Below are 25,452 nucleotides of genomic sequence, written 5' to 3' on the forward strand. Positions count from 1 at the left end.
ACTTTGGTGTATTTCAAGTTTACGCCGTAAATTTACGCCACAAGTGCGCAACATTGATACATGAGGCCCATTGTGAGCATATCGGTATGGTGTTAAAGGAAATGTTTTTTTTTTTCTTTTGGGGCTGTTTTTCCTTTGTTTGTAGAGGATTGAGTTTCTTTTTATACAAGCAGTTCTCTTCTGTTTGCAAAGGTTATAACTATGCGTCTGTTACAAAACTTTTAACAGGTGGGTGCTGAACTAATTTTAAAAATGCTTGTCGCTGTTCAGCTTTGTTTATTTTGTTTATCGGTTTAAAAGTTACTGGATAAAAATTAATCGGAAGATAATTGGTCCGATAATGGTTTTTAAAGTTATCTAAAAAGATAATCCGATACTGAAAACATTATCTTCGATAATTATGTTATCGGAAGTGTGCCCACCACTGATATGTAGACAGGTGTGTGCCTTTCCAAAACATGTCCAGTCAACTGAATTTGCCACAGTTGGACTCCAATTAAGCTGTAGAATGATCTCAAGGATAATCAGTGGAAACAGGATGCACCTGAGCTCAATTTTGATGTGCCATGGCAAGGGCTGCGAATAATTGTGTACATGTGATTTTTTTTTTTTAAGTATTTTTTTATTTTGAATGTATTTGCAAAAATCTCAAACCTTTTTTCACATTGTCATTATGGGGTATTGTGTGTAGAATTTTGAGGAAGAAAATTCATTTCAGAATTTTGTCTTGAAGTTCATTTAAATAATTTATTTATAAACAGAGTCCACTGCCACACAGCTCTAAGCACAGATGATCCCACTAAATCTCAAAGGTGAAACAGAATAGGTAGTACTCAGTTTGGAGGTGACCTGGGACACCAGGAGGTCCAACCAAGTTTCTTCATAAAGAAGTCTCAGGAATGACATCTGGTGTAAAACTTTCTATATGTCAATGCAGATATGTATTGGATTTGTTGAGGCTATCTCATGTTTGTCTGTTGTTTCACCTGTCACAGCTTTGTGGTAGATTGAAACAGACAACTTCATTAAAAGGAAAGAAATCTCAGCTTCCTTACACCCCTATTTCACTGGACACCATTCTATTATGATATCCCATGATCCAGAAAAGTGCAAAACTGGAATGAAATGGTTTATTCCGGCATGCCTCCTCTCAGGTTGGCTTATAAAATGCAGACCTGGCAATTAGCTGTCTTATAAAGCAAATACCTGGCAACCCGCTGGAAAGTAAAGCACGTGTTACAACAGCGTGGCTTCATGGTAAAAGTGGTTCTGGCTGACAACACAGCCAGAACTACAACAAACACTGCTTCTTCAAATTTTTACCTTGATGGAACACAATCAAACAAGTTTCAAGCTGTCCTCACTGTGACTACCCTGTTTAAAGATGTTTGAAGATGATTGAAGCTGTTCAGACTACAAACACCCGTAAGTGACCATGGCGATTTGGCGAATCAGGTTGACATTTTTGAACAGCTCGAAAATTTAACCGCAATTTCAAAACGGGTGCCGATGATGGCTGTAACTACTGTGCAGACCAAGTTTATCCAAGATTAACAGAGGATGGATCAAGAAGTCACTGTGATGCTTCAAAACGCACAGAGATTTGTTATTCGGGATGAAATGGGTAGGAACGGCACTCTCTGGAATCAGGGTATTAGATTTCTTGTCTATGCTGGCCTTACACCAAGGACAAGAATCCCCCGAGCTGGAGCTGTGATGCTGTTTTCATGTTGTTAATTTATTGATAGACATGTTTTATTTAATTTTACAATAGTTCATAATTTAATGCTCTTAGAGACTTGTTTTGCACTTGTATTTTTACTGGTTTACTAATGAACATTTTACTGTATAATTCATCACATGTTCAGCTGAGTGGCATGACACGGTTTTGGCCACTTTCTATTGTTACATGTTCTTTACTTGTGCTCTCTCAGGTTTGTGCATCAAGGTACAATCTTGGACTGTGAAGAAGCTGACTGGGACTTCACTATGGACCTAAATGTGCGGAGCATGTACCTTATGTGCAAGGCGTTTCTGCCAAAGGTGACTTTTGTCCACCTTACATGATGATCACAAGCTTATTGTTGGAGTTAATTCAGTGGGATGTGCTTTTTTATTCTTATCTGCTGTCTGTTGGGATTAGCTGGATTACTCTGGGTTAGCTGGGTTGCCTAGTTGGCAGTGGCTGTCCAACTCCTAATCCGTCTTGAGCCAACTTGCCAAAGGGAAATTTTAATTCAGATGTCCAGTTACTGTATTTATCGAAAGATCAAGTCTTTCTGTTGTTAAATAATCTTATTAATTTTACCAACCTTTCTCATTCTAGATGTTGGCAAAGAAATCAGGAAACATTATTAACATGTCATCTGTTGCATCAAGTGTAAAAGGTAAATGAACTGTCCACAAATACACTCCTGTGCAAAATTACTAAGCACCTCAGTGTTTTGGTATAAATCACTCTAAAAAAAAAAAAAAAAAAAAAAAAGTGAAATTTCCAATTTGCCAGAAGGCACATGGGAAACTTGAGCATAGATTTGATCTGTTTTCTTGTTTGAAAATTCTTATTTCTTCCACTCCACCATGAATCTCTGATGGTTGGCACAAGAGACAAAAGTTGCTTGATGCGCAGCTTCTCCATTCACTGTCACAGAAACCTAAATACCTTAAATATTATTATAGACAATACCCTACCAGAAAGTCGGGTATTGTGAAGACTTTGCGTCTGTCTGTCTGTGCTCAGCTTAAGTCCAGTCCTGTTACTCCCAGGGTCTTCAATTTCACAGTGAACATTCTTGGGACACAGACCTTGGACATCTTCAAAGATGGTTAACCTTGACCTATTTTAAGAGATCAAAAGGTCACATTCTGTTTCCTATTTTTATGCTCATAAGGCCGAGGGTATTTTAGCATTCCATTATATTTAAAGTGTATCGGAAACCGCACAGTCTTCCACATGTAAGTAGCTCAGCTCTGTCTTCATTCAAACTGACTGGTTTTAGCCCATTAGGAAGAGTGACACCCCCCAAATTGGATTTAAAATCAGCACAAACTCACTGGTGGCCTTCAATATTATTTGTCTGGGAGCACAGGACCCCCTGATTTAAAACCTTCAGACAGTTCAGACTGATTTAAAACCTGACAGTTGTAAAACCAATGTCATTAACTGACAGCAGTGTTCTGCATTACACAATCAGCAATGGCATTGTGTTTGGACTATTAACATAGGGTCATTGTCCACGAAACTAACTGTAACTGTACTAACCTGTAATTCCAATTGTCATCATTGGAATGGATGAGAAAGTCCTACTAAATATTCTTATATTTGTGTTTTTTTAATACATTGCCATTAAGGATGTTTTCAATTCACTACTTAAATGTGCAATTTTGCATTTACATTTCAGAGTGCACACAACACAAGCCCATTTGTGTCTGAACGTGAGAGAAGTATGTCAGCCTCTGATCGCTGTTCAATATTTCTTCTGTATCGTCATAAATATTGTTCACACAAATTTCCTTGTACTATCGTGATATATTTTTGAGGCTATATCACCCACCCTTAGTCTGAGTGCTTCTATGCTTACTGTATGGTTGTGAGAATTGGACTTCAGCCAGTGACTTTCAGCAACAACTTGTCTTTGGTCTTTCTGGAGAATCCTTGGATAGTACTGGAATGACTTTGTGTCAAATGATTATGTACGGAATCTCAGATGAGGCATACAGCTTGCATTGTGAGGGAGTGTCAGCTATGACACCATGGCCATGTGATGCGCGTCCCTGAGAATAATCCAGCACACAGGTGCCTCAGTGATGATGACCATAGCAACTAGAAAAGCCCAATGGGCTGCCCATGTATATCTCCTGCCTGCAGCACTTAGATGGACTAGTGGTCTGCCTGGTAATCGTGGGAGCAGTTCTGTGACATGGTTGATGTTACACTACGTGGTGTCCACATATACGACTCACTGACCTGACCTTAAGCAATGTGGTGGTAATGCCTGAAAGCATATTGGCACCACTTAAAATGTAGCTGTCACAAAGTAATCAGTGGCAGTGCCACTTCATACAAACCATTTGTTCAGCCTCTGAAGCGTGTGTTTTGTTATAGGTTTTTCACTTTTGTCCATCTTTATTGTTTAATTGTGTTTGTAGGTAAGTCTGTTAGCTTGTTAATGTTCCTAAGGCATCACAATGGTGCCTTTACCTTTTCATGGTAAAGAGCTAACATCACCATCAAGTTAGCATTTTCTTTGCAGATTATTTAAGCAAAGGTTTCATTGCTAGCTTTAGTTTTATGTTCCTAGCTCGGTGTCGGCTTTAGTGAAGCAGAGACCAAGGCTACATCCGAATACTCAGACTCGTAGTTTACTATGTAGCAAGCAAAAAGCAAAATGTCACCCTTAATAGGGTATCTGAAGACTCAGCAGGCATTTAGTCATCGTCAGCATTACCCGGATGATCTACTATCTCCATAGTATGCAAAAGGCCTACACTCTGCTGTCCCATCAGGCAGGTGGAGCCTGGTAAATGAAGAAGAACGCTCTCACTCATCTTCAACCGCTTATCCGGGATCAGGTCACATGGACGAAGAACTTGCCGGAAAAATTCAATGAACATAGTGGACATACATAAAAACATTAGCCACATCCAAGATTGTCATTGTACAAATATACATTTATTAAGTATCTGGAACATCTATCATTGCAAAATAAAAATTTATTCATCATACATGGGTATGCACATATGTATCATCTGGGACAAAGGACAGGTAAGAGGGTAGTGGTGTGGTACATCTGAATTGTGTCCCTTTTGCTCAGTTGCTTACTGCTAGTACATACTATGTTAACAGTTATAGGTACTAACAGACATTAATACATACTAAGTATTTGGACAAAGGGAAGGGTGTGGTTACAGTAGAAGTACTGAAATCCCACAGGAGAACCTCAGTCTGTGTGTAGTTGAACCGTATTGTTTGGGCTGTGCTGAACAGGACCATTAAGGTGATTGATAATACTCAAATTATGTAACTATTATTTTCTGTGAAGACATTTGCGTGTTTTAATTCTGGTCATGTCAACTCTTAACCAGCTTATCACAGATAACTGAAACATGTTTTCCGAACACAGGAGTGCCAAACCGTTGTGTTTACAGTACCTCCAAGGCTGCAGTGATCGGTCTCACCAAATCTATAGCCATTGACTTCATTGAGCAAGGCATTCGTTGTAATTGTGTTTGCCCTGGTAAGTGTGCAACTCCCAGTTTTTTTTAATTATTATTCTAAAGTGTCATCGAGGTTAAGAGCATTTAAAATACCTGTTTTTGAGGACAAGGGAATGCTTTATATATCCTGTGTAGTCACTTGACCTTCGACGCTTTCACTGCCATGCTGGATTCTTCTGGGCAGCACCTGCACTGTATGTTTCCCATTTCTGTTTGCTCTGTACTCCCCTTATTATTTAACATGCGTCTTTCCCAGCTCTTACTTGACTGAACACAGCTGACTACATACAGTAGTGTTCAGAATAATAGTAGTGCTATGTGACTAAAAATATTAATCCATGTTTTGAGTATATTTCTTATTGTTACATGGGAAACAAGGTACCAGTAGATTCAGTAGATTCTCACAAATCCAACAAGACCAAGCATTCATGATATGCACACTCGTAAGGCTATGAAATTGGGCTATTAGTAAAAAAAAGTAGAAAAGAGGGTATTCACAATAATAATTTATCTTTGAAAGCCTGAGCAAAATGGGACGTTCAAGATATTGTTCAGAAGAACAGCGCAGTTTGATTAAAAAGTTGATTTGAGAGGGGAAAACTTATATGCAGGTGCAAAAAATTATAGGCTGTTCATCTACAATGATCTCCAATGCTTTAAAATGGACAAAAAAAACATAGATTCGTGGAAGAAAAGGGAAAACAACCATCAAAATGGATAGAAGAATAACCAGAATGGCAAAGGCTCACCCATTGATCAGCTCCAGGATGATCAAAGACAGTCTGGAGTTACCTGTAAGTGCTGTGACAGTTAGAAGACGCCTGTGTGAAGCTAATTTATTTGCAAGAATCCCCCGCAAAGTCCCTCTGTTAAATAAAAGACATGTGCAGAAGAGGTTACAATTTGCCAAAGAACACATCAACTGGCCTAAAGAGAAATGGAGGAATATTTTGTGGACTGATGAGAGTAAAATTGTTCTTTTTGGGTCCAAGGGCCGCAGACAGTTTGTGAGACGACCCCCAAACTCTGAATTTAAGCCACAGTTCACAGTGAAGACAGTGAAGCATGGTGGTGCAAGCATGATGATATGGGCATGTTTCTCCTACTATGATGTTGGGCCTATATATCGCATACCAGGTATCATGGATCAGTTTGGATATGTCAAAATACTTGAAGAGGTCATGTTGCCTTATGCTGAAGAGGACATGCCCTTGAAATGGGTGTTTCAACAAGACAATGACCCCAAGCACACTAGTAAACCAGCAAAATCTTGATTCCAAACCAACAAAATTAATGCCTCGCAGATGTGAAGAAATTGTGAAAAACTGTGGTTATACAACTAAATACTAGTTTAGTGATTCACAGGAATGCTAAAAAAGCAGTTTGAACATAATAGTTTTGAGTTTGTAGCGTCAACAGCAGATGCTACTATTATTGTGAACACACACCCTTTTCTACTTTTTTTTTTTTACTAATAGCCCAATTTCATAGCCTTAAGAGTGTACATATCATGAATGCTTGGTTTTGTTGAATTTGTGAGAATCTACTGAATCTACTGGTACCTTGTTTCCCATGTAACAATAAGAAATATACTCAAAACCTGGATTAATCTTTTTAGTCACATCGCACTACTATTATTCTGAACACTACTGTAAATTATCTGTGGGTTTAGCAGGATGAGTTTGAAAACATGCAGGGCAGGCGCTCTCCATGAGCAGGGATGGATACCCCTGGGTGAAAGTATATGTTCCAAAATGCACAAACAAAACAATGTTAAAAGAAAACCAATTTGTCATCGTGTGCCATAACAGTCGATGATCAAATGAAGTCAGTATTTGGAATAAAACTGACCTGTAGTGACCAGATCTGAATGTGCCTATATTAAGTTATAAAGTAGAAACTGAGTTCAGTAAACTCTAGTTTAAAATAACTAAAATCTAAATGTACCCAGTTTACAATAGACCAGAAGAAAACAAGATGCAAAGATGTAATGCACCACTTATCAAACAGCAACACATCTGGTGTTACATTAATTCTAACCACTAAATAACTCTGGTTTTGCAAATGTAGCGAAAGAACAAGTTATCACATATGAAAAAGACTACAATTTATACTCACTTTTTTCTTCTATCCTCTGTGCATACACACACACACACACAGTAGATTTCTGTGGACTTGGCTGAGTTGCAGAAAATGAGAAATAATCCCCCTTTACATGTTTGCCTAAAATATTTGATGCTATCCAAGCAAAAAGTAAAATGAAAATAAGATGAAGACAACATAACGATCAATATCCAACTTGTTCTGCTGCTACACCTTTGCTCGTCACTTGACATGTCTTTCTGGCTCTAATAAACATCTAGTCGAAGATAATAATAATAATAATAATAATAAATTGTATTTGTACCGCACTTTATATTTGAATGCAAATCTCAAAGTGCAGATAAAACAGCAATAAAAGAGATAAGATAAAATTACAATATATCATACATACATTAGTTAAAAACTAGCTGTAAGCTTTTCTAAAAAGGAAGGTTTTTAATACTTTCTTAAAAGCATCCACCGTCTGTGGGGCCCTGAGGTGGTCTGGGAGGGTGTTCCACAGGCGGGCAGCAGCAGCCTCGAAGGCCCGGTCCCCCATGGTCTTGAGCCGTGTCCTGGGCGGGAGCAGATGGTGCTGTTGACCTGACCGGGTTCTGCCAGAGGTATGTGGAGTGAGGAGGTCAGTGAGGTAGGTGGGGGCATCACCATGGAGACAGTGGTGGGTGTGCAGAAGGATCTTGTACTCTATACGGAAGTGAATGGGGAGCCAGTGGAGGGTGTGAAGGATGGGGGTGATGTGCTCGTGTTTCCGCACCCTCACCAGGACCCTGGCAGCGCTGTTCTGGACATATTGGAGCTTTTGAATGCTCCTGCTAGGGATCCCGATGATGGGGTGTGTTACAGTAGTCAAACCTGGAGGAGACAAAGGCATGGACGAGCCTCTCCGCAGCCTTAAGGGAAAGTAAAGAACGGTGTTTGGAAATATTACGGAGGTGGAAAAAGGAGGTTTTGCAGATGTTATTGACATGACTGTCAAAAGAAAGGTGGGGTCAAACCTGACCCCGAGATTGGTAACAGAGGGAGAGAGGGGAATGCTATGGCCGAAGAGAGAAATTGAAGTAATGAGAGAGGAGTGGCGTTGGTGAAGAGTACCAGTTGGGAGGACTTCCGGGTCACGAATGGAGTAGACGCTCGTCGCTCGCGCTCCCTCAACATCTCGATGTAAATTAATATTTAACAAGGACTGTGTGCTTACATAGCAACGTTGGTCTTTACTACCAATGTACTATTGCCCGAAGTCCAAATGGCGTTGAAGTCAGCCAGGAAAGACGGGAAAAAAGACGACGAGTCAGCAGGTACTAACATGGCGGCCCTGGCTAAGCTACTGGAGGAGCATAAAGCAGCCCTCTCCGCTGAGTTTAAAATGGCCATGATCTCCCTTGAAACTAAGCTAGACTGTGTTCAAACAACCATCTCTGACCACGGACAGAGACTGACTTCCCTGGAACCTGAAGCGAACCAAGTTAGTGACAACCTGGAGGACATGGAGGCTAGGATCGGTGCTCTGGAGCAGGGCTACAACAAGCTAAAGGCTAAGGCTATCGACCTCGAATCCTGCAGCCAACGCAACAACATATGGATAGCGGGAGTGCCCGAGTCTGCGGAGGGCACGCAGCCCGCTGCCTTTTTCTCAAAGCTTCTGCTTGAAATCCTTGGCGAAGGGGTTCTGAGCTCGCCTCCGGAATTAGACCGAGCCCACAGAGCACCGACTGCCAAGGGGGACAAACCACGGTTGGTGATTGCACGAGTTCACAACTACAGGCTTAAAGAACTGATCGTCCAGGAGGCCCGCAAAAGGAGAGGGAAGCTGTTCTACGAGGGGAAACCGGTGGCAATTTTTGAGGACTACTGTCCGGAAATTATGGAGCAGCGCACAGCATACCGAAAGGTGATGTCGGCACTTTACCAGCGGGGTTTCAAGCCATCGCTACCCGGCCAAATTGAGAATCACAACCAAAGACGGTGGGAGGAAACTCCTCGCCTCTGTGAAGGATGCTTAGGACTTTCTGGCGTCACAGCGCTAAATCCGCAGTGACGTACGGTAACTGTGTGACACCCGTTAGACACGACATGTTACGCTGATGCTCTGACCCAAAGATGGTGTGATTTGACAGCTGATTGTAGCGCCGCTGCGCAGCATATTGGACAGTACATGTGGATTCCAGCTGAGTGCCTTTATCGTCGATATTTCCCCCCCCCTTTTTTTTTACTATTATTATAAAATTAAAAATATTAATTAAAATATTAATTACTAATTATAAATAAATCAATATTAATAATAATAATTCTAATTAGGGGTCTTCATCTTGGTAGCACCAGCCTATCTAATTCCAAGGACTGGCCACGTCATGTGGCTCCCAGCATGGTGCTCACATTACCCTTCCCCTCCCTCCCCCTTTTTTTTTTTTTTCTATTAAATACCTCGTTTGTAGTAGCACTTGTCTACTGTACACCAAGAACAACGTTCCTGCTTATGTTGGTCTGATTTATGACACCTCATCATGCTCACTCAGCTGACAACTGAGTTCTGGACCTCTCTGTCTGCAAGCCATTGGACAAAGTCTACGGGGCAAGTTGCGCCACAGGAGACATACGGCTTACAGCCCCAGCGGCAATCACGGTTTTTTATCGTTAGCATTTTTTTCAACATGTTAAATATTGATTAACTTTCAATCCAGGGAGAAGGAGTAGGTACACAGGGAAGTATATGCATGGAGTAGTGCATGGGAGAAGTATGCAGCTGCAGTTCGAGTCAGCTGCTTTTTGGGTAGTGGTAAGAAGGTCTGTTCTTTGGATGTTATGGGTAGGGTTGGGAGGGGGGGAGAGGGTTCTGTTTCTTACAGCAAGCACACGTGCAGGTCTATTTATTTCTTCTTACCTTCTGTGTGTCAGTACATGCATGTGCATATGTGTATGTATATGCATATATATAGTTTTCCTTCCTTTTACTTTACTCATTTAAATGGTAATGGCTAGACAAGTTAATTTGGTGAGCTGGAATGTCAGGGGTCTGAACCATGTAGTTAAGAGGAAAAAGGTGCTAACCCATCTCAAACAATTAAAGGCAGAAATTGTTTCTGCAGGAAACTCACCTGCAGTCATCTGAGCACTCTAAGTTATTTTCCAAATGGACAGGGCAGTGTTTTCATTCTACCTTCCAGGCTAGGGCAAGGGGGGTGGCCATTCTCATGTCTAGGGATGTACTGTTTGAACCAACTCACATCATAGCTGACAGAGATGGCAGGTTCTTAATTGTCTCTGTGAAACTATTTGATACCAGTGTTGTCCTAGTTAACATTTATGCTCCAAATGTGGATGATTTTACCTTCTTTGAAAAAACTTTTTCCAAGCTTCCAGAGTTAGACTCACGTTACCTAATCATGGGCGGGGACTTCAATTGCTGGATGGACCCAGTACTAGATCGCTCCTCTTCCAAGCCAGCTATGAGGACTAAGTCAGCCTCGTACATACAATCGTTTTTGTCAGAGGGCGGAATTTCCGATGTTTACTTATTTAGGATTAGAGATCACCCGTAAATTTAAGGACTTATTCCGTGAAAATTTCGTAACTCTCCACAATCAGGTGAGAACGTCTCTACAACAATGGTCACCCCTCTCATTGACATTAGCCGGTCGTATAAATTCCATAAAAATGAACATACTGCCTAAGTTTACATATCTATTCCAATCTCTACCTATTTTTATTCCCAAATCCTTTTTTACCCTGTTGGATTCGACTATTTCTTCATACATCTGGCAGAATAAGAAACCCAGAGTAAGCAAAGCTGTCCTCCAACGTTTGAAGACTGACGGCGGCATGGGATTACCAAATATGCGCTCCTACTATTGGGCAGCGAATATTCGCTCTCTCGCCTTTGGTATAAATACAGCCTTCGATCGGATGTCCCAGAATGGCTAACAGTTGAGTTGAACTCAGTTCAAAACATGTCACTCTCTGCATTGCTTGGTGCCCCAACTAACTACCTAATATCCAAACAAATAAAGAATCCAGTAGTGCGCTCCGCACTGAAGGTGTGGACTCAGTTTAGGAGGGCATTCAGTCTTGCTGAAATTTCCATGCTCAGCCCTGTTGCATTTAATCCCCTTTTTGCCCCATCTCAATACGATACCTCCTTTACGGACTGGCATAAAAAGGGCATAATTTCACTCTCACATTTATTCAAGGGCAACAGTTTTTCTTCTTTCGACGAACTCTCTGAGAAATTCCACTTGCCCAAAACGCACTTTTTTTGTTACTTACAGGTCAGAGATTTTATGCGATGTACTCTGCCATGCTTCCCTGACAAACCAGGTGCTAATCCAATTGACACATTCCTCTCCTTTAGTCCAACCTTGAAGGGCACACTCTCTAAACTATACCGGAACATTATCGCACTCTCGGATTTGACACTAGACAAGACCAGAAAGGCGTGGGAACAGAACCTAGGAGGCACGATATCCACCAACCGTTGGGACTTGATCCTAAACTCGATTCATAAATCGTCACTGTGTGCAAGACGCTGCCTAATCCAATTCAAAGTGGTCCATAGAGCCCACAGATCAAAAGTGGAATTAGCTAGCATATATCCCGATGTTACCCCCACCTGTGTGAAATGTAAATTGGGCGATGCCACACTCTTCCACATGTATTGGATATGCCCCCATTTACAAACCTTTTGGAGTGAGATTTTTCATGCTCTTTCAAATATCCTGAAACGTGAACTCCACAAAAATCCTATGATGGCCTTATTTGGTACCTCTGGGCCTGACGACCCCCGTCTGACTTCGGCGGAGCACCACATGGTCTCCTTCTCTCTCCTGTTGGCCAGGCGGGCCATTTTGTTTAAGTGGAGGGAGGCGACCTCGCCCACACATACTCAGTGGCTGAGGGAAATTATGCACTGTCTTGCTCTAGAAAAGATGCGCTTCTCACTGAAAGGCACTGAGGGCAAATTCTATAAGACTTGGGGATCCTTCTTAACTTACTTTCATGATTCGTACGCGTTGTAAAATACGTTTGCGGAGTAGGCCCCTGACATCCAAGTAGCTCAATATTTGAAGAACGACAAGCCTGCTGACTAATGTGTGTGCTTTAGCTGTATTTCTTTGGGGGGGGGAGCAGGTTCAACGTCCTACCTCTAACCTAATAAGATTAAGTGGAGTCGTCATACATAGGTGTTTGCATAACACTTGGAAGGGTAGAGCACTTAACTGTACTTTCCATACCGGTACCTGCCTAATACTGGGAAGATGTGTTCGGTTGTTGTTTTTATATTTGTACTATACAATTCCAAGGTGCATTTGCTGTTGTTTTTTTTTTCTTTTTTTTTTCTTCTTTCATCTTTTCTTCTCCATGTGTGTGGGTACATGTATATACATGTATGTATATAGGTGGGTGCGCGTATGTATACATGTGAATGGAAATTTAATAAAAAGATTTTGAAGAAAAAGAGTACCAGTTTGAATGGCTTCTGTTTTTGAGCCATTCAGCTGCAGGAAGTTCTGTCTCATCCATGCCCCTATCTCCTCCAGGCAGGAGTTGAGGTGGGAAATGGTGGCAGAGGGAGGAGCGGAGGGAGTGACCTTGATATAGAGCTGTGTGTCATCAGCATAGCAATGGAAGTGGATTCCTTGCTTGCCAACGACACACCCGAGGGGAAGCATGTAAATGGTGAAGAGTGTGGGACCGAGCATGGAGCCCTGGGGGACCCACAGGTGACAGTGTGTGGGTGAGATTTAGCGTCCCCCAGGACCCCATGCTCGGTCCGGTCAGTGAGGTAGGAGTGAAACCAGTGAAAGGCAATAGGGAGAGACCAGTGTGGTGCTGGAGACGGTGCAGGAGGATGTGATGGTCTATGGTGTCAAATGCGGCAGTGAGGTCGAGAAGGATGAGGAGGGAAGTGGAACCAGAGTCGGAGGTCGTTGGTCACTCTGATGAAAGCTGTCTCTGTGCTGTAGGAGGGGCAAAAACCAGATTGAAATTTCTCATACAGATTATTAAATTTGAGATGATTGTGGAGTTGAATGGAAACTACTCTTTCAAGGATTTTGGAGATGAATGGAAGATTACTGATTGGACAGTAATTTGAAAGGGGTACAGGGTCAAGGGTGGGTTTTTTAAGAAGGGGTTTGATAAGAGCTGTTTTTAGGGAGGTTGGTACTGTTCCAGTTTCAAAGGAAAGATTGATTATTTCAGTAATGATTGGACTGATGGATGTGGAAAAGTTTTTGAGCAGAGGTGAGGGAAGGGGATCTAGGGAGCAAGTAGATTGTTTGGAGATATGGATAACCTTCCCGACCTCCTGCTGCGTTGTGATGGAGAAATGGGGAAGATGTTGTGGGCCAGGAGTAGTTGGAGTGTCAAAGGTGGAGCTGTATGTAGATGAAAAAGTAGAACGAATATTAGCAACTTTGGAGATGAAAAATTCAAGGAAGTTATTGCAATTGGCTACTGTTGGAGTGTAGTATGAGGGGATCTGAGGCTTTTTGGAAATTACCTGTGTTATTGTTGATTATCGTGGAGTAGTAACCGGACCTAGCTGAAGAGAGAGCTTTTGCATATGATTTTTGATATTCCCGGTAGTCCAACATATGCACCGTCAGGCCAGATGTTTTGTAGGCCCGCTCCAGGACGCGGCCAGACCTTTTCATTGCCCTAAGCTGGTCAGTAAACCAGGGAGCTGAACGGGTGAAAGTGACAGTTCGAGTTTTAAGTGGAGCATGAAAGTCCAGGATGGAGCTGAGGCTATTGTTGTAGTAGTCCACAAGGTCAGCAACTGATGAATCCTGGGGGGCAGAAAGTAGTTGAAGGTTGTGTTTGAAGGAGGAGGATTCAATGTTTTTGATGTTCCTAAATGTTATTTGTCTTTTTGATTTAGTGAATTGGGAAAATGTGGGGATTCTGATACTGCTTGCCTGGTGGTCAGAGGGACCAATGTCAAAAACCTGCAGATCTGTGATATTAATGGAGTCTGTAATTACCAAGTCCAGTGTGTGACCTTTGCTGTGTGTAGGGCCTTTAACGAGTTGTTGTAGGTTGAGACAGTCCAGAACTTGTTTGAAATTAGAGGCTTGTGAGCATGTATCTGAGTCCATGTGTATGTTGGCATCACCAATCATGAGAATATTTGAATAGGATGTGCAGAGTGAAATGAGAAAATCATGAATGTCAGAAATGAAGGATGGATGTGGTTTAGGGGGCCGATAAATGAGGGCAGTTGTGGCAGAGAATGGGTGTTTGCAGTTGAAGACAAGGCTTTCGAAAGAGCAGAAGGATGGGACTGGTAGAGGGGATAGCTCAATGTTGCTGCGGTATAAAACAGCATGGCCCCCACCACGGCCAGTTGTACGGGCCTTTTCTAGGTATAAATACCCAGCGGGGCAGGCCTCATTGAGTGAAGAGAAAACCTCAGGCTGGTGCCAGGTCTCACTGAGGCACAAAATGTCCAACCCCTTTTCCACAATATGGTCATGGATGAGTCCTGCTTTATTTGAAAGTGACTGAACATTTAATTGTTCAAGTGTGATGGATTTTTGTGAGTCCAGTTTATTTATTGGGCGAAGGACACTGTAATCCACTCCGGGTTTTTCGGCTCTCTCGCGTTCTTCTGCACTATCAGTAGGCAGTCTGACAGCGTTCTGACGACGTCGCGACTGATGACGCAGATATTGCGCGACCGGACGCGCAGCAGACCAGAGGGACGTGATGGAGCTCTCGCCGCCGTGTTTCAGAGAAATAAACCGGCGGCCCGATCCCCGGTGGATATACCGACGTCTGCGTGGCAAATCCGGAGGCGATGGTGGCGATGATTTGCCTTTTTTGTAGGCACAGCATTGAGCTGTCAGCCGACATGCTGTGCGCGGCAACGTTAGCACCGGTGCTAGTTGTTGTTAGCACTGTACTCGGGGGGCAGCGACCGGCGAGGGCTAAACAGGCCAGGGCGATAATCCATAGCGTCAGCAGAGATAACAGACAACGTGTGAACATCCAGTAAGACGTCGAGGTGACATGGTGTTTGTGTTGGATGATAAGACGACATTGTAGAGCCACTGGAGTAGCGGATAGCTGCAGCGTTAGCTCCACATGCCCAGACCAAGGGCCCTCAGGCTTTCTAGCCCCCTTGCGGAGACAGCTTCGGGAGATAATAACACTGGAGAATCTCCAAAACACAGTCTCACTGCAGAAACCTGACGATGGGTCAAAGGATCCAGTTGAGTCCCCGGTTCACGGGGAGAGACCGTTCGAGCTGCGCCGGTTCAGTCCAAGTAAGTAATGGGAGTCCGAAAACAGCATCAATAACACTCACAATGTAGCGAAAGAGTGTTATTAAACTTCACTGTAGCTGGGCTGAGAGCTACAGTGAACAAAACCAGTAAGTTTGGGCGGACTTTGCAGAGAAGTGGCGAACAGTCAGCGCCAGCGTCCTCTCTCTTCTTACAATCAACTTGGGTCAACAAGGCCCCCTTAGCACAAGATAGCCAACTTTATCTATGCAAATTAGTGTAGCTATGTGCTGAACATGAAATAACCACTTGGCCTATGAGCCAGAAGATTCAAAATGAGAGAATATAGAAAAATGGGTTTGATGAATTGCTTGTTGTGGTGAACTGACCACTAATATGGTGGCAGGTATGTAATACTGTCTATTGCACAGCATCTACAAAAACCTCATCCTATTTAAATGACTGTACAAAATGTTTAAAAGCCTGGTTCACTATGGACACCCAATGTAATAAGAAGCTGTAGCTGTAGAATGCTCACCTGAACATTGGTCTTCCACTGTGGTAATGATTGCACCGGCAATGTAAATGAGACTCTTACTCAAACACAGTGTGTGTTCATTGTCATTACAGTGAGACTTACAGGACAAATTCAGGGTCCCTTTTTTATATTTCCTCAGGGACCGTTGATACCCCATCACTGAGAGGCAGAATCCAAGCACAGCCTGACCCAGAGAAGGTGCTGTAGACTCTGATATGCTCTGTGCTTCTCCTTAATTAGACTGTATTTGCTTTCCCAATGTTTAAATGGTCAGTTTATTAATTCATTTAACATTACCGGCTTGGTGTCTACAAAAACAATACCTGATGGCTGGTTATTGAACAAAATGAATTCTGGAACTGTGACTCCCTCCTCTACAGGCTTACAAGGATTTCATGGCAAGACAGAAGTGTGGTCGAATGTGCACAGCAGAAGAAGTGGCTCACCTGTGTGTGTATTTGGCCTCAGATGAAGTGAGTGCTCACAGATCATGAAACTGTGCGTAAAAGCAGGAGATACCAGCCTTCTCCTGGAGATCATCTACTCTGCATGATTGCCAACTCTCCCTGCTCTACCCTCTGCAAATTAACTAAGTCAGGCGTACTTAGCCATTCATTAGCTAGTAAACACCAGATATGACTAATCGGCTGTAGTTGCAGCAGGTGCACATAGAAAACATGCAGGACAGGTGATGAATGAGAGCAGGGTTCTGGACCACAGCCTTGAGTGTTCACATTGTTGCGACCAAACATTTTGCCTGTGTCTCCTCCGTTATTGTGTACGTGGTGTGACGCAACAGTGTTGTGTGGAGTAATGTGATGCACATTGCGGAGACACACCACGAGAGAGTTTAAATTTATTGAATGATTCTTGAGAACAGTGGTGAATAGTCACAACAGGACATGCTAATAATTATAATGTTTGTATTTCTTTGTAATTATTGTAAATAAAGTCCAAGACATATTCAGTGGCAGCTTTACCATCATCCACAACTACCACAAAAGACTCCAAGCTGTCATTGATGTTAAAGGGGGCAACACACGGTATTAAGAAAAGGAGTGTGTAAACTTTTGATCAGGGTCATTTGGGTAGTTTGTGTTGTCATTATGATTTCAAAAGAGGAAACACAGTTGTTTGACAATAAATGGCTTCACCCAACCACTAACCATGAGTGAAAAAAAGTTTTTGTTATCATTCATACTCTCTGGAAAAATGGCCAAAAAAAAACTAAAAAAAAAACCCTAAACTTATGCCAGGGTATGTAAACATTTGAGCATCTATATCAGTTTTCTCATGCCCCTTCTTTCTGATGCTGCTGTCAGCTGGGATTGCCACATCAATCACAACTGGGCTTTTCTTTCCGTTGTCAGCCACCACTATGTCTGGTTCGTTGGCCAGCAGTTCCTTATCTGTCTGGAATTTGAAGTTCCACAGGACCTTAGCCATGTCATTCTCAACCACCTTTGGTGGTGTCTTCCATCAGGACTTCTAATCTCTATGCACCACAGATGTTCCTGTACACAATTCAAAACACTTGGTTGTGCCCCTCAGTGTACGCTGTCCCACCTTGCATCTTGTATCCTGCTACTTTGCTGGACTGTCTGTATGACATATTTGCACAGCCTGCAACTTGAGTCCTATCAGCTGTGGTAGGCTCCTGCCTCCATGGACTGGTGCTTAGGGCTTGTTCTTGTGCTGTCATGATCAGAGCCTCTGTGCTGCACTTTAGGCAGGCCTTTTCTAGCCAATGGTAGGTCTTTATGATGCCAACCATTTCCTCCATCTGTCAATGGTACATCCCATGGAGGGGCTTGGTCTTCCATGACATCTCCTCCTTTTCACCATCTGTTTTCAGCTGTCTGAAGCATTCTTGTAGCAGCTGGTCTTGGGGGGGGGGGGGGTCTTTCTGATTCTGTACTCATGGATGCTCCTCATCTCATCCTGGATTGTGGCTCTGATGCTCACTAATCCTTCCCCTCCCTACTTTCCTTTGCTCATAGACCTTCAGGCTACAGGACTTTGGATGGAAACAGAGCATTGTGGGTGCAAAACCTCCGTTTGTAAATGGATTTCCATCGAAATTTGTTTCCATGTTCCGTTTATATTGTCATATAAATCTGCTAAGTTAAGAAATATAAATTTTATGGCTTTATTTTGACACGAAACGTGCTCCTCTCGAAACATGTCCCTGTGGAGTAAATCCCCTCTCTTCTTCTGTGACCATTAATGGCAGCCGGCATCCTTATTGTTGCATTGCTGCCACCATCTGCATCAGTCCGTTATAGCAATACTAAATCATGTCGATGAGTCCAGTGTCTTTCAAGTACTCTCACTTCACCTTATGGGTAAAATACTTCTTACAGAAACTTCTTTCAGGCCTTACAATTGATTTCCTTCAGCTTTAACTCTTTTGATAAACCATTCAAAAATTACAAGGTATATTTTGTAAATTAAAATATTTTGAGGTCAAATTAAAGCACTGTGCTCAATATTGTACAGGTATATTCATTGGTTATGATTTTTATTATTTATATTGCGTAACAACTGGTGGCATTTGAAAGCGCTGTATTCTGGTGATGGTATTTCACACTTTATTTAGAATTCAGTTGGTCTGGTGGTGGTATTTGGCGCTATTCTGTGTTATTGATCTGGTGATGGCCTTTATTTAATGGAATTTTTTTTAACTATTGCATCAGTTTTAAATTACTTGGAACTGCCAAAAGACTTTTTATTGATAATAGTTATGTCTTTCAGTGTATTATTTACTGAAAGCAGAAATGGTGTAATTATTGATTTGTTTTATAAGACACACTTAGAATTTGATAAATATAGAATGAAAACAATAGAATTAAAGTCATTTAATGCAGTCAGTCCATTTGTGGAAAACTTGATACAGACAATACATACAAGATAGTAAATAAATTTTAATGAATTATTAATGAAGACTTGAGCCATATTTTGTTCCAGTATAAGAGTGAAATACCACTGTTTTCAACCAGGAAAAACTGACCAAAGTGCTCTCAGACTGCACCAAATTGCACCCTTTTTCAAAACATCCTAAGGGGGCATGGTCCCAGACCGTCTTAGGGGACCTTGTGCCTTCGGCACTCGGCCATCTACCCACAGAAAATGTTCAGTCAGAAAGTTTTCAGTTGTCTTAACTTCTGGAGGTATTTGGTTGTGGCTGACTTTCTTGCATCTTCATCATGGCTCCCATTGGCTTATGGGATTCCCAGGTACTTGTAGCTGTCCTGTATGTCCGCTGCCTTTCCTTCTGGCAACTCCACCCCCTCAGTCCGGATCATATTCCTTCTCTTTGCCACACTTATCCAGTTCAAAAGACATTCCGATATCCTGTTGAGGAGGATTAGTGAGTCAATGCCTCACTCCCTCTTGGTATACAGCTTGATGTCATCTATATACAGGAGGTGGCTGATGGTTACTTTATTCTTGAATCGATATCTGTAGCTGCTCTTTGTGATGAATTGGCAGAGGCCTATGCAGAACATATGTGTATATATATTTGTGTGTGTGTATGTGTACAGTTGTGCTCAACCGTTTACATACTCTGGCAGAATATATATATATATATATATATATATATTTTTTTTTTTTTTTTTTTTGTCCATTTTTCAGAGAATATGAATAACACAAAAACCTTTGTTTCACTCATGCTTGGGTGAAGCTATTTATTGTCAAACAACTGTTTCCCCTCTTTTTAAATCATAATGACAAAGGAACTACCCAAATGATCCTGATCAAAAGTTTACATACCCCTGTTCTTAATACAGTGTATTGCCCCCTTTAACATCAGTGACAGCTTGGAGTCTTCTGTGGTAGTTGTGGATCAAGGGGTATTTGAGGTCCCAACCATTGTTGACAACATTATAAACAAAGCTGTCAGAGTATCCTATGTTGGAGAAACTGACACCATTTCCAACAGAGACAGTGCCCCCCCCCCCTTACATTGTTTATTCAGGAAAATAGTTTTCATTTCTGCAAAAATAACTATCTACCTATCTATCTACTGTGTGTGTGTGTTCATGATGGGCTCATATCAAAATTGTTTCAGATTTGCAAACTGAATTAAGATGAAATGCAAACCTGAATAAACACAAAATACAGTATTATTATTATTATTTATTTTTTATTTTTTTGTAAAAGTATGTGTACCCAATACCAGTAGGCCTGTGTAACAAAGTGGTTGCCCATGAGTTAGAACATTTACAAATCAAGCTGTGTTGATAACAGGGGTCAGTGGGAATACACACACACACACCGAGCTGATTGGTGCCAGTCCTGTTCATCAGTTAGAATGAATTTGGCTAAAATATTTCACCAAATATCAGACTATGAAAAAGTAAAAAAAAATGAATAAATAAATGCTGATGAAGAAGTTGAATGAAATACATGAGTGTAGAAAGGGTTATAAAAACTAAATTTATGAGACTGTGTGACTCTAAAGAACCACAGTGAGGGCAGTTATCTCCCCAAAAAATACTGCCACAATTGTAAAACTTTCCAGAATTGGCTGATGTTCATAAATTCCCCTAATAACTGAGCAGATAGGAATTTGCAATAGGATAGGAAGTTGCAATTTTTTTGAAGTTGTAGTTTGACTATCTGAAATATTTTGGAATGAGAAAATATCATTTGCTATCATATTCTTTCATACCAAAGATGCATTGATGGGTAAACACATTTTAAAGGTGTATGGGGGCATATTGACAATGTTGCATTGTGCATGTATGCTTAATGCGAGTGTAATTTTTAAAAATATTACTCTGTAAATTCTGACAGCTTTGCTTAATCATTAAAATTGGTGGTTTTAGCCTGTGGCCTGATATGTTTCTTGGTTCCCCACAGTCAGCCTTTGTGACTGGGACGGAGCAGATCATTGATGGTGGATGGCAACTTTGAGCAACCTGTGGAAAGCGTCTTGTGCCAGGAGTGGAGGCAGTTTCTTCATTCTCAGTTCTCCAAATAAACAATCAGCTGTTTTTATCCCCATGTTTGCAAATTGTTAAAATTTTGACTTTTCCCAATTTTCCTTAAATTGATGTTACAAATATATGGAGTCTCTGAGGTAATGTGATCAAAAATACTAGGTTTTTAGGTTTCTCAGTTTTTTAAATTCTTTTTTTTTTTTCTTCTTAAAATGGCATGTCAAAATAAACAACATAAAGTGTTTATTTAGCCATCAGTTTGAGTTCAGTCCACACTTTACAACTTAACTTGCCCATTGGTTTGTGATGGCTGCTTTATGTGCACTTGGAAAATGATGGCTGTATAATAGAATAAGAAGAATAAGAACTCTTTGATGGATTTTACTTAAAAGCCATTAAAATGCATGGCAAATGGAACCAATAATCAAAGTTTCCTTGGTGACCTTAAATTTGTGCTCCAAAAAAGTACACTGTCATAAGGTCTCTAACTTATCTGATAGATTCAGTATGTACTGGAACATAGGCACCAGTATATTTCATGATGACTTTGGTGCCTTCCATTGCACTGTTAGTATTTCACAGCTAACTGGCAGATCACCCACCAGAACCCTGGCAACAGAGATGAAGAACAACCTCGTTGAAGAGTCAGCCTCATACATCAGCTCAAACTGGCTAGTCCAAGGCGACATTATAGTAGATACATCTGCTATCACTATGCCATCATTTGCCATGACTGCAATGGGACAAGAATGCAGTGCTTTGATTCCTCTAAGCAGGCCTAGGATTACCTTGTAGATCCCTTTAACAAATATCTCCTTGTCTACTCTCTGCCATCAAAGCTCTCTTTCTAAGCTCTGTACATCCTCAAATTTCCACTAAGACATGCACTGTGGCTACTCTGGATGATAATTAGCATGCCGTCGGGGATGAAACACCTCATGTGAACATTGGTAACTCCAGTCTTTAACAACATTCTAGGTGTTGTCTCAACAGAACTCCATTCCATTCTGTATCCATGTTTGGAAGTCCTCCATTCAGATTGCTTGCAAACTTATACTAAAATCAGAGCTTGAAGTCTAGGTCACCAAGCAGAGGGCAGAATTCTGAGGGAAGCTACAAGTCTTTGGTCAGAATTCACAAAGCTGGTACTTGCATAGACTTTACAGTTCTTCCAAGAGTCTCCAACATCCAGAAAATGATGACTCTCTTTAGCTACAGTGATGGAATACCATGTGCAGCACTTTGGATTGCTGAAACAAGGATCTAGCAACTCTTGACCCCATTTTTTTTCTTTTGCAAAGGATCATTGATCCATTGTCATCATGGTTGCCAAATTTGAGGACTCATACAGTCTTTGTAACCAGCCTTGCCACTGCCTGTAGTCTCATTGAAATCACCCATGACTAGAGGAGTGTCACCTCTGGGGTTGTCATCAATCACCAAGTGAAGCTGTGACTAAAAAGTCCACTACACAGAGATGTGACTGTATGCAGTCAGAGCACAGACTGCGGCAACAAAGACAAGACACCCAAAGAATACCTAAATCTAAACCTTATAATACAGTCATCAGAGATACATCTGTCACCATCGGGAGGAGGTCTTCCACACCAACTGCCACTCCTTCAGAATGGTGATCTTTGAGTTCCCTTAACGAAAAGACTTTTATACAAGTTTAGTAGCAGAATACCTCTTTAAAACAAAAAATAGAGTACACTTTCAGTGTGTTAGATCTGCTCAAAGTGATTGAAATCACCTGGTGGAGTGGGCAGTTGCAGAGAAAACCAGCACCCTCTTGGCCATTTCTGGAATAAGTTGAAGACCTCTGGTCTATGGTTAGGAAAATGGCCTTGTAAGCAGAAGATCCTTGGTTTAAATCTATGTCAGACTGGAAACTAAAAAGTGGACCAATTCAGTCCAAAGTATTGAAATAGTATACATAGGAAGTAAAACTGAGGTTTACTTAATAAAATAAACTTTAAGTATACTTTTTTGTAAGGGTGGCCAAATTAAAACTGGGTGTGTCCTCCCTCCAAGATACAGCTCCTTCAGGTCTACAGACCTCAGATAGCACTTCTATTGGCAAAGTGAAGGTGTCCCCAGCTCCCTCAACAGCAGTGGAAGATGTTCCAGGTCCATACTCGGATAAGGTTGCCTCATATTTTGGCCTGGGCATCACTGTGGAGCCTGACAATGCCTCAGTGACATCATGCCCTCCACCTCCATTATGCAATTTCAGTTTGACTATCTGAACATTTCTAACTTTACGTTGGTAAGTTGCTCTGGATGTGAGCTTAGGTCATCCCTTTGAAATCAAGTTGCTGAAAGAAGCACTCCAGACTTAGCACTACAGACTTAACACAACTGACCCTAAAGCTGCTGAGTGATAACATTAGTGATGTCGTTCATACCTGGGCTTTGACGTAAACATGTATGTTAGCAAGATGTAAACTGCCTAATCGTTTTGAATGAAAGTTCACTGGGCTGATGGAAGTGATTTGATTTTGATTAGGACTGTTCAGAGCTCAAGGTCAAATTTCTAGTCTCATGCCAATATATCGAAAAATGACCAGTTATATGGAAATGATTGAGTTGCATGTCTAATACTTTGAAATACAGGTGTGTAGCATCACTGCGCTGTCTGACACTTTGATGTAGTTGCCTAATTTTCAGTCGTGCCAGATAAAGATCTTCTGGGTGGAGTGAGGGTTTGTGTCCTGTTTGGGAACTAGATGACCACACCTGAAAGGAAAACCAAGCCTATGAGGTGAGGGAGGTGTTAATCCATGAACTGTGTCATTGGGGGACCGATTTTTAGGGGGACCGTTGGTCGGCGACAGCCTGCAATTTTAGGATATGGTTCTTCTGCATCTTAATTCCTTGAATGATCAGTAAGATGCGACAAGAAGCGAAAGCATCAAAAAGTGGGTGGCAGTGCTGTAAAATCAGTAATTCTACAGCACCATGATGTTTCCTTATGGAGCTCAGTTGTGTATTTGAAGTACTGTGTAAGTTTGTCACAAAGACGCTGTCATTACCTCTGCCAAGGAGGTAATACTTTGACCTCTGTTTTACCTATTAGGATAACTCACAAAGTAATGAAAGGATTTCATTGAAATTGTTGAGGTGATCCAGAAAAAAAATATTTGGCAGATAGCAGCATTAAATTCAAAGTGATGATGAATTGTTAAGCAGATGAATGTTGTTCATTCGGCTGCTCCCAGTTTTGCTCGGGGTCGCCACAGCGGATGTAGCCCAATATGCATTGGTAATTGGCACGTTTTACGACGGATGCCCTTCCTAACGCAACGGAGAAACACAGCCACAGGTGTACCAAAGAGGTCTCCCATCCAAGTACTAACTAGATGCTGCTCTGCTTAGCTTCTGCGATATGACGGGATCAGGCTGACTGGCTCACTATTAAGCAGATGATTAATGTCCGAGAAAATGAGGGAATTTAATTTTGAATTTGATCTGGAACACAGTTTGGATTCAGATATTTGAAGCATTTAATTTCAATTTATTTCGTTTTATATAGCACCAATTACTTGAATAACATTTTGTGAGCAAATGAGTAATATCCTACAAATTGTTTTATTTTTATTTTCTGAATCTGGGACCAGAAGAATGTTCAGATCTATAGTAGCACTGAATTCAAAAAGGTCTGAATGAATGTGAGATTGTGTGAGCAGCCTTGGCGGTGGTGTGCGCTCTGTGCCTCCTCGTCTGGCTCCAAAATGCGAATATTTTTAGCGCACTGAAGTGACGGCTCCAGATACGCACCGGTCCTCGGTAATCGGCCTCATTACCGGCTACGGGTGCGTGTGAGCCGCAGCACCGACGGACGAACACGACATCTGAACGATGCCTGTTTTGCGGCCGGAGGTGAGGCGTTCGGACGGTGCGTTTGAGGAGGAATACGGAAGAAAAAGCGATTTAAAGTCAGGAAGCCTACAAAGAGGCGTTCACGGACAGCCAGGAAAAAAAAAACGGGCTGTTTCTGTAGGGTGTCAAATACCGGACACCGGTTTGATGTAGCTGACGTGAGTTCTGAGACCACAATGTGGCACGTGATTTGGTGTCGTTATTCATAATTTGATGTTAATTATTACCGAGACGTGTATTAGCTGCCATTAGCCGATAATGGAGCTGTAACCTATACCATCTAGCTGCAACGCTTCAAGAAAGTCAACCAAACCTCATAGAACCCGCAGTTTTTAACACGCGTTCTGTTTGCCAGGTGAACAAGTTGACAGCTACACCTACTTAGCTAACATTAGCTTCGGTGCCATATGGTCAAGTCTATGTGTTATTGGATAACCAACGCTGACTTGTAAACGCACTGTGAAAACCTAGTGTATAGGTTCGTAATAAAACTAATAAATACGTGTTTGAAATATTGTCACAAATGGAAAACAAAGCGACTACT

The 25,452-nt window shown here is 41.6% G+C and overlaps 1 protein-coding gene across 2 annotated transcripts in view; it reads left to right on the forward strand.

Moving 5' to 3' along the window:
* The window catches only part of bdh2 (3-hydroxybutyrate dehydrogenase, type 2), a 60,610-nt gene extending 39,135 nt beyond the window's left edge, over positions 1-21,475 (forward strand). For both annotated transcript variants that reach the window (XM_034188478.1, XM_034188479.1), the window contains exons 5-10: positions 1,935-2,043; positions 2,327-2,387; positions 5,124-5,237; positions 16,220-16,278; positions 16,461-16,553; positions 20,947-21,475. In XM_034188478.1, the coding sequence (XP_034044369.1) occupies positions 1,935-2,043; positions 2,327-2,387; positions 5,124-5,237; positions 16,220-16,278; positions 16,461-16,553; positions 20,947-21,000 (490 nt within the window). In that variant the 3' untranslated portion in view covers positions 21,001-21,475. The remainder of the gene's footprint in view (positions 1-1,934; positions 2,044-2,326; positions 2,388-5,123; positions 5,238-16,219; positions 16,279-16,460; positions 16,554-20,946) is intronic.
* The last annotated feature ends 3,977 nt before the right edge of the window (positions 21,476-25,452 follow it).

Source organism: Thalassophryne amazonica, chromosome 15 (assembly GCF_902500255.1).
Source record: "Thalassophryne amazonica chromosome 15, fThaAma1.1, whole genome shotgun sequence".
In the NCBI taxonomy this organism is placed as follows: domain Eukaryota; kingdom Metazoa; phylum Chordata; class Actinopteri; order Batrachoidiformes; family Batrachoididae; genus Thalassophryne; species Thalassophryne amazonica.